This window comes from Notolabrus celidotus, chromosome 16, assembly GCF_009762535.1.
Source record: "Notolabrus celidotus isolate fNotCel1 chromosome 16, fNotCel1.pri, whole genome shotgun sequence".
In the NCBI taxonomy this organism is placed as follows: Eukaryota; Metazoa; Chordata; class Actinopteri; order Labriformes; family Labridae; genus Notolabrus; species Notolabrus celidotus.
Window position 1 is genome coordinate 26,101,223 of NC_048287.1, and position 10,031 is coordinate 26,111,253.

At 40.6% G+C, this 10,031-nt stretch overlaps 2 protein-coding genes across 3 annotated transcripts; both read right to left on the reverse strand.

Annotated features, from left to right (window-relative positions):
• On the reverse strand, nt 1–6,339 carry LOC117827801 (free fatty acid receptor 3-like). 2 transcript variants are annotated; one of them, XM_034704602.1, is made up of 3 exons: nt 6,329–6,339; nt 3,187–3,284; nt 1–1,297 (listed from the first exon to the last, which is right to left on the reverse strand). In XM_034704602.1, exon 3 carries the CDS (start codon nt 1,269–1,271, stop codon nt 264–266), a length of 1,008 nt encoding a protein of 335 aa, XP_034560493.1. In that variant the 5' UTR covers nt 1,272–1,297; nt 3,187–3,284; nt 6,329–6,339; the 3' UTR covers nt 1–263. The 2 variants fall into 2 exon arrangements, with proteins under 2 accessions (XP_034560493.1, XP_034560494.1); XM_034704603.1 differs by lacking the exons at nt 3,187–3,284; nt 6,329–6,339 and adding an exon at nt 1,427–1,532.
• A 1,000-nt stretch (nt 6,340–7,339) lies between these two features.
• Nucleotides 7,340–9,389, reverse strand: LOC117828327 (free fatty acid receptor 3). The gene is given in 1 exon segment (XM_034705367.1): nt 7,340–9,389. A coding segment is annotated over 1 exon segment (1,074 nt). The 3' UTR covers nt 7,340–8,315.
• Nucleotides 9,390–10,031: the final 642 nt, after the last annotated feature.

Here is a 10,031-nt window from a genome sequence, read left to right on the forward strand (position 1 = left end):
CTGAAGTGTTTATTCCATGTTTTTAAAGCTCTGTAGCATCATGTGTAAATAGAACGATGACAAACCTTTTCTGTTTGTCTGAAATCTGCCCAAAGCCTCTTTCATTGGTTGAAGTGGAAAAACAATCCTATCCCTTTTATAAATGTAATTACTTTAACCTGAAATAAATAAACACACTCTCTAAAAACAAATGTACATTGTACATTTCTTCAGAACCTTCAAGGAACAGGTGCTTTCAGGTGTATTTCAGTCTTGGAGGGTCTCTACTGTGGAGCTATTTCAGTCTTGGAGGGTCTCTGCTGTGGAACTATTTCAGTCTTGGTGGGTCTCTGCTGTGGAGCCCTTTCACATCTCAGGATGTGCAGCTTTGCCATGATGTTCCTGCAGCAGCGTTTCAACATGCTCCTGACGGCCGCTGACGAGAAGTAGAAGATAAACGGATCCAGGCAGGCGTTGAACGTGCTGAAGAGCAGAGCAATGTTCCTCCACTCCTCACTGTCTTGACGAACGAACCCCACCACATGGGAGGCGTTGTACGGCCCAAAACAGACCGCAAATACTACAAGTGTACCGAGCGCCAGACCAATGGCCCGCAGCCTCCGTCGCCTGCTGATGTTTGGTAGACGGGACAAGATGAGGATGAAGTTGGCGTAGCAGAAGCAGCAGATGAAAAAGGGGATGCAGAAGAGAACGAGGAAGAGCTCCAGACGAACTGGCAGTAGAATGCGGAGCTCCTCCTCGGTGAAATCCAGGTAGCAGGTGGATGGAGGCGGGGCAGGGCTGTCGGACATGCTGCCATTGTTGTTGTAGCCATCTGCACCTTTGCTCCACTGGCCGTAGGGCATTATGTAGACGATGGTGAGGTTCAGGGAGGTCACCAGCAAGAAGATAATGCTGGCCAGCACAGCGTAATGAGGTCTGCGCCACACAGAGTACCTGAGGGGGAAGACCACCCCCAGGTAGCGCTCCACGCTCACAGCTGTGAGGAGCAGGGTGCTGTTGTAGATGGAGACGTAGAACACAAAACCAGTGAGGGGGCACAGGGCGTAAGGCATCAACCACGCCATTTTATCAGACGCCTCCTTCATCTTAAAAGGCAGGAATGCGAGGAAGATGAGGTCGGAGATAGTGAGGTTGAGGAGGAGAACGTCTATCGGGGCTGCCTTGCGGCGTACCTTGCAGCAGAAGGTACAAAATGCCAGGATGTTGGTGGGGACCCCCATCAGAAAGGTGACGATGTAGACAGCAAGCAGGAGTTTATTGCACAGCATGGCGCCCAAGGACAAACTCTCAGACACTAAAGATAAAAGACATACACCATGTTTCATTGAACGAAAACATGAAATTCTTGTACTTATATTTCTTGAGGATTTCAAAGAACTCTCTAGAACACCGTGCTCCCAGAATGCAGGTCTGCTTTGTGTACCTTAAGTCTTGATTCAAAATGGGACATATGGGAGGAAGAGTCTTTGATTACAGGGTCCCTCTCCTTTGGACTCATCAATAGTTTGGATCTGGGAGGCAGACACACTGCTTTCTGAAGCAGAGGCTTGAAACTTTAATTCTTTAAATAAAACTCTTTGTTAATTATTTTGTGACAAGTACCAATCAAAGACATTGACTACATCCCCTGATCAAAGCCTGACTTTGCGGAAAAGATAACATTTTAGACATGCTTGCTGTTTTAGAATCTCTAATTATAAGTATTGATAATTATCACAAGATTTGCTGTGTCATTTTTTGGACCTTCTTAGTCTGATAATGAGCTTTTTATTTGCATTACTCATGTAAATACAAGTGCTGCAACATTTTGAGTGTTCAACAGCCTATAAATATTTGGCCTTAACAACCTGCTCCTAACCTTAACCTAACCAATGAAGAGCTTGGAGTCAAAAAAGTTAATCATAAGGATTGGATGAAAGTTAATGACTGTGCAGTTCAATCTGTTTCTGAAAAAAGTAAGAGAATAGCTTTGTTCTATATTTCTAATTCTCAGTTGCACTATGAGAGTCTGCCGATGGACCTTACCTAACCTTAACCTTGACCTTAACTAAATGCAACAAACCGAGTCATGAAAATGTAACATGATGACTTTGGCAGATCCTCTACAACTGAGGATAAGGGGCACCTCAAGGGGCACAAAAAATTTACATTCTTAAAATCAAATCAAAATAATATGAGAAGAACAGTGATAAAAAATAAAGTCATAATAAAATAAAAAAAAACATTAAAAATACGTCAAAATATGAGAATAAAGTGGTAAATTGGTGAAAAAAAATCAGAATATTTCAAGGATCAAGTTGTAATTAGAGAAAAAGATGGAAATTTAAAAAGATAGAGTGTTAGGAGATAAAAAGTCATTCATTTAAGAGAGTACATTTTTTAATATTACAGGAAAAAAAGTTGTAAATTTACAAAAATAAAGATATAAGAAGAAAGAAGTTGTAAATTTGCAAGAGAAAAGTCCTAATATTATGAGAACTAAGTGGGAAATTTGCAGAAACAAAGTTTTAACATTAGGAAAATAAAGTGATACATGAAGAAGAGTGTAGATGTAACTCTTCTGTTGTTACAGGAATAAATTGGTCATTTTGTTACAATGTCATTTAGCAGACGCTTTTATCCAAAGCGACGTACATACGAGAACAAGAACAACACAAGCAAAGATCTATACAAGAGGAAACAAGATCAGTAAGAGTAACAAAGTGCTTCAAGTCAAATTGGGTGCAGGTACTGCCAAGCAGTGTAAAGGCAATGCACAAAAGTAAGTAAGGATTTTTTTTTTTTTCTGTTCCTTTTTTTATTTATAATAAATAATAATTTTAAGAGAAAAATGTCATTAGAAAATAAACTGTAAATTTACAAGACTGAAATGTTAATATTAGGACAAATAAGTGAAAAGAAGTCACAAAAATAAAGTTGGAACATTACATAAATATAGTGATACATTTTCAAAAATGAGTTGTAACATTATGAGAGATGTTGTCTTTTTATGAGAACGAAGACAGGTGAAAAAAGTATTACATTTACAGCAAAAAAGTTGCATTATTACAAGAATAAAATTGTACATTTGCATGAATAAAGTCAATATAACACCAGCAGAAATTGTCATAATTTATGAAGATTTGTAGAGAATTAATTTGTGTTCCCAAAAAGAAGTGAAATTTCAAAACGAGAAAAACTCACCTCCTTCAAATGTGAAAAACCCAACTCTCCATCACTGTGTTGTCGTCCTCTCTGATGCTGCAGCTCTCTGTTTGCATGCTTCACCTCCTGGAAGGGGACTGTTTGATCACATCAGAGGATTGCTCTTAATAAACATGTTCTTCTGAATATCTGCTATCTCCTCTTCATAGGAGGAAATTTAATAAAATTCAGGACACAGTCATTGCTCTCTCCTCTCTCCCCAAACAACATCACCAAGCAACCGCTCCAAAGCTGGAAATGACGTAGGACATAATGTGTCAAATTAACTTCTGTGTGAAAGGTCCCGACAGTAGCAGAGGAAGGGCAGCTGTTGGAGGGGACCATAAAAGAGGGAGATATTTATACCAGTAAGAGGGCAGAGGATTCAGATATACTTGAGATTTCCACATAAAATTACGCAACTTTTATTCTGTCCTCAAAAAACACAAAGTGGAATCTATGGAGGCCTAGAAGGGGCATGTTTGTAATTAAATATTGTATCACCTAGAGCTAATAAAGCATGTTTCCTGTAAAAAAAAATGTTGATTTATCTTCTTAATCCACCATAAACAAAGTGAAGATTCCCTGAGATGACGAGATAATATCACAAGATTTTATTGCACTTTAAGTGTATCTGGCAGATTTAACCCTCCTGATATGTTTGTTTCTTTGGACAGCAATAATCTTCCTGGGTCAACTTGACCCGGGGCATATTTAATAATTCAAAAGTGTCAGAACCCCAAAAAAATCCCATTTTTAAAATCTCATTATTAACTCCATTACTAACAATTTAAATCAATATTTAGTGCATTGATGTTCTTTAATTCTCAGATCATAGTTCAATGAGGATAACTCACTCATTTTTTGAATGAAAATTCATGTTAAAACTTTTTTTATGTGCATTGGAAAGTGATTGGGGTGAAATATGTCACAGTTGCAAAGAAACATTTAGTACTTGACACTTCTGACTCCTTTTAGGGTCCACTTTGACTGCAGGGTCATATTGACCTGCAAATCTATGTAATATAAACATGCAGGGAGGGGGGGGGTTAGCAAATGTGTGAAATTAACCATTTCCATTTTATATGTTGTTCACACTAATCAAACCAAGCAAAGGAGTTTCATAGCCAAAAAATACTTAACCTTTTTGTATTCTTCGATTTTTTAACTTTAAAATGGGTTAATTTGACCTGTGACATAACAGGAGGGTTAACTAAGGCTGATTTTAGCACTCTGTTGAGAGGATTGAGGATTAACAGCCACTGAAATAAGGTCTAGTGCCTTCGTCTATGGGAAGCCTTTGATCTGAACTTTATTTGGCCTAAATCTGTTGCTACAGCTGTGAAAAAGGCCATCTAAGTAACCTGGGATGGCATTCCTAATGTTTGGAATAGGAGAGTGGATAGATTAGAAACTGGGAAGAGAAAGTGGGGAACAACATGCAGCACAGGGCCAAGAGGACTATAGCCTCTGTACACAGGGCATGTGATTTAACCTCTGAGCTCACTGCCACCCAAAGACATTCATTGTTGAGAGCATATAACCGTTTGATAAATAGATACTAATCAAAACACGTTGATGATGCCATTATTTCAACATAATTAAGTTTGACCCCCCCAAGATTGCAAAATAATGAACTTAAGATCTCCTGGCCTTACATAAACTGAACAGATCAAATCTGTGTGATGGAGCTGGTGGATTTAAACGTCTGGGTGCAGACTGTTCATCTCGATTTTGCACACACTTCTGGCTCCTGTAGTTACAGCTGTGTACTTTGTACTCATTAATGGATTATAAGTAAAGTCTTGTACGAGAGTTTAAAACTGAACTACAATAATGCACTAAAGTATTCAGAGTTAACCATTACACATTAAAGAAAGAAAAAAAAAGGAAAACCCTCACTTGATAATAATAAGTTCAAACTTTGCTGTTTAGTGTAAACAAATCAAACACAACCAACAGAGTAAAATTTGCACAAGTGAGAGAAACTCATCCCTCAAACCAATTCTGACATTTGTAGACCAAACCAGCTTAAAATTAGAATCAGCATCCAAATCTTTAGCCAACACAGGAGTCTAAAATATGAGCTGCTGACTCACCTTTTATCTGTTACGATCAGCGTCATGTTTTCCTGACTGGATCACCTGGACTCAAACTGCTCCAAAGACCCAGTGGTCTCGTTTCTTCTTCAACCAGGTCAGTTTTATATCACAATCCTCCCTCCAGCTCCCCTTTTTATACCGCCTGTCTACACAACAACTTTGATATCAAAGGCTTGATGAGTCTGCAGCGTGCTGCCAAATGATCCCTGGATGATGTTTACTAGCTGAGGTTGATTTTAAAGACACATTAAGAGCAGATGTGTTCGTCTCGTGGTTCATGTGCTCATTATCATACAGTGGGCCAGCAGACACGCCAAGTTACAACGTGTGTATTATTCTTAAGACTGTTTTCAATTCTGATGTTAATTCACTTAGTGTCATGTATCCATGTATCCTTTCTTTGTCCATACCACTCAATTACATTTGTTTACATATCATATCTCAGTTTTGTTCTCCCCATGCATGTGTGGGTTCTCTCCAGGTACTCTGGCTTCCTCCCACAGTCCGAAAACATGCTCACCACGTTAATTGATCACTCTAAATTACCCGTAGGTGTGAGTGTGTGTCTGTCTCTCTGTGTTTGCCCTGTGATAGGTTGGCGACCTGTCCAGGGTGTACCCTGCCTTCCGCCCGAAGCCAGCTGGGATAGGCTCCAGCCCCCCGTGACCCTTAACGGGATAAGCGGTCAAGATAATGGATGAATGGATATCTCAGTTTTGTTGTTAAAATGTTCAGTGGCTTGAAGAAAAACTGGAATCATTTAAGTGGGAGAGTTGAATGAGGGCAGACATGTCAACATAGATATTCTTTCAGAAGTCCTGTTTAACTTTGGCAAACGCACCTTTGATAAAAATGTTCAGTTTAATGTGAATTATAATAAATAACCAGGCCGCAGGGAGGCTGATGAGAATCTGTTACTGACCGTGGAAACAGAGGTACTGATATTCTATGCTGTGTAAATAAATCAACATTTTGTGTAACTTGTTTAAAGTTAATTGGTAGTCAGGTAATTAGCTGGAGAACTATAAACTAAAGCTTACCTGGCGAGAAACATTATTCTGAAATTGTTGAACTTTTTGCTCACGCAGTCTCTCTCAGAGTGGTGATCCTCCGCCCATCTTTACTTCTTTGAGACTCAGCCTCTGTTAGAATGCCCTTTGTAGACCCAGTGATGTTACTAACCTGTTGAAAATTAACCGGATTAGTCAGCTGATAGTCCTCAAGGTGTGGTTTTTTATTGAAAATCGCAGCTTTTTCAGTGTGTTGCTGTCCCTGTCCCAACTTTATTGAAACATGTTGCTGACAACAAATTTAAAAAGCCCTTTTTTTTTGTGATGCAATACTGAAACTTTGGTTTCAACATTTGATATGTTGCACTTTTTGAATTAAACATAAGTTTTAAATTATCTGCAAACCATCAAATTCTGTATATATTAACCTTTTACACAGCATCCAAACTCTTTTCGAATTGGGGTTTAACTTACTGGAACTCTATTGAGCCACGAAAAAATTCTGAGTTAATCTACAGAACCTCACATTCCTAAACTGAACATGACATATAAAACTGATAAGTTCCCCTGCTACAAATATTAAAGATAACTCATACAGAATGTAAAAAATACACTTAGCCTTCAATAACCTTCAATGTTATTTCTTATTTTGAGAAATACACAGATTTTAACTTAATTGATTTCATATTTCCTGAAAATATTAATAAATTATGTTGTAGGTGTTTATTTTTATTTGCACGGCAAAGAATTGCTCATACATGCCATCTGCTATTTAAATGCAAAACAAGCTGAATGTAGCATGTGTGTGTTTGTGTTGTAGCTAGCAGGAGAGACAGAAATATTCATTTGAAGTGTTTTAACATTTTTTCTTTTTCATCTTCTTCATAAAGACAAAAACCTGTACACCACGTTTGTTTCATTCTTTATTTTCAGGGACAGTTTTAACTGGAAACGGAGTAACATCTGAATTAATGCACAGACATAAATGCAGCATTTGTCTCAATGCAGGCAATGTTAGCAATAATATTAAGATCTCTGTTTGACTTGAAACATTTTTTTTCCATTGAAAGCACAGCTAGCGTTTAATCCAGTCTGTTTTTGTGAAATAAAAAAAGTTACAAACACACAGATCACATCATTAAGTATGATGCAAGTTATTTCCTATAAGAAGCTATGATGAGTAACTGACTGACAACTGTGAAAGTCGCTGTGAGGAGCTGATTTAGGCGCCATGTGGACCAAGAGATTCATCTTATCTCTGAAGATTTTGTCCTATAAAAGAAGAAGTCTCATCCTGATGTCTTTTCACACTCAAAGGTGTCACACACGATTAATATTTGCTTTTGAAAGCTTAAAAAAAAGACTGTTTATTCAGGGTGCTGTTATCCATCTGGTCTGACACCTACCTCCACAACATTAAAAATCACAACAGAAAAAAAAAGTCTGTTGTGTTGCCCGTATTTCTCTCTGCTTTTGTTTGTCGTTGAAGCTTGGTGACATCATTGGTCTCACATGAAGTTCATCACCGACTGCTCTAAGAAATGAACATGAACTTTTTCTTCCATATCAATGACATGCAGTTGCTTCGTCAAAAAAAGAGGATATAAGGTATGACAAAACTTCCTGGATGAGTTGCAGCACCTTAAACCACTCACAGTTGGTCAAACACCAACAGGAATAACTGTAGTAGGGGTTACTATAGGGCAAATACATCTTACAAGACTTTTGTCTCTTTCTCTTTCTCTTTCTTTGGAACGAGTTGATTTGAACTTGTATACTGACGACAGGGCGAAGTACCTTTATGAAAACTCACTCAGCCTTTAAAAGTTTGGAACAGAGACTCCATCTGGATCATTCGCAGGCTCATCTGTCCGGATGAGGCGCTCTAGATGTGAGCAAGGTGACATTGTGATGCTAGTTTTCTGGGTGTACACATAAAGGTTACAAGTAATGTTTGTGCTCTACCAGACGTCCACGAAAGTCTTAAACATTTTCACTTGGTAAACATCTGAAGTCCTCACCGCTGGCTTTCTTTGGTCACTTCGGCCACTGCATGGCTCTTCTCAGAGACTGTAGGTGGTGCCCTAACATTAGCAGCCCCGTTGGCACTGTAATATCGATGCCTACACCCCTCCCTCCGGCTGAACTGGCTTTGACGTCCACAGATCCGCCCCATGAATCCTCTTGAAACAGCCGGCGACAGCATCAGCATGACCACTGGCTCCAGGAAAACATTACAAGAGCTGGTCAGCATAGCGTATGTCCTCCATTCGAGGTTTTCATTTCGCACAAACCCGACGACATGAGAGGTATTGTAGGGTGCATAGCACACTATGAACACAGCCAGTGTGAACAGAGCAACAGTCAGGACTCTTCTCTTGCCAATGGGACGCAAATTTGAGCGCCACACCAAGGTGACGCAGCGCAGTGTGCAGAAAGATGTCAAAATAAGAGGCACCAAAAACAAAACAATGGCCATTTCAAAGCGTAGAGGCAGGAGAATTACCAGCTGGGAGGCGTTGAAGTGGTCATAGCAGGCTGAGCCGCCCCCATCAGAAGAGACAAAGTTTGCCCCTCCTTCAGCCACCAAGGCTATACTGAGGTGAAGAAGCACAAAGACCCACAAGGCAGCGCTGATGAAGCAGGAGATGCGAGCATGGCGGTACCTCTTGTAGATAATCGGGAACGCAATGCTGAGGTAGCGTCCAACCGTTACAGCGGTGATGAAGAGGCAGCTGCCGTACAGCGAGGAGAAGAGGAAGAAGCTGTAGATGGGGCAGACGGGTGCAGGAAGCATCCAGTCCTGAAGCAGAGTCTCCACAGCTTTGATGGGTAACCAAGCCACGAGGGCCAGGTTCGCCATGCACAAGTTGAGGGCGTAGACCACATTGGGTGTGGCACCATGCTTGCGGGCCTTGCGCACGTACACAAACAGGACCAGAAGGTTTGCGGGAAGGCCCAGTAGAAAGGTGAAGATGTAGACGGCGAGAGCGACAAAATCCTGGGAAGGCAAGTGCATTTCTACAGTTTAGGACATGGACTCTGCTGAGAGGCACAGGAAGTCCAGGACAAAGGTAGCACTGCCTCCCATTTGGCATGACAAGAATGAGTCTTCAAATAGAGTCAAGCTGGCGGGAGAGTCTGGACTAAACCAGGCAAACAAAACGGTAACTTCAAGAACTCGTGGGTGCACAGTTGTCTTTGAGTATCCTTCATTTCTCATCTGCATCTTCCAAAGGTTAAAGCTCCATTTCAAGCAGAAAAATCCTTTGACAAGCCGCTACAAGAGCTGCTACAGAGATGGGTTTCTCCCTCCGTCATGCTCAGACTGAGCTCTAAAACAAAGGGAACATCTCTGACACAGGTGACAGCAAAAAAAAGAGGCGGTGGCCACTTAGTCGATGATGCATGTGGGCACGAAGTGGGTGAGGCACATACGACATCATGACAGAGAAGCAGATAAAAAGACGCATCCGCTCATGTGGAAGTAGGGGGCATTTAGCCGGCACCAGTCTGCCTTAATTGCCCTCTCAGTGGAGGGCAACAGACAGGTAGCATCTGGACCCTTAAGTGAAATGATTCAGAATAATCAGTGTGTCAGGAAACACATGGCTGTCCTCTCAAAGCTCAGGCTGTCTAAATGAACTGGAGAGCCGTGCAGTTAAGTCATAAACAGCTGAAGTTTGCTGAAGTTGATGGCCGATGCGAGCACAGGATGGGTTGGGCTGGAAAG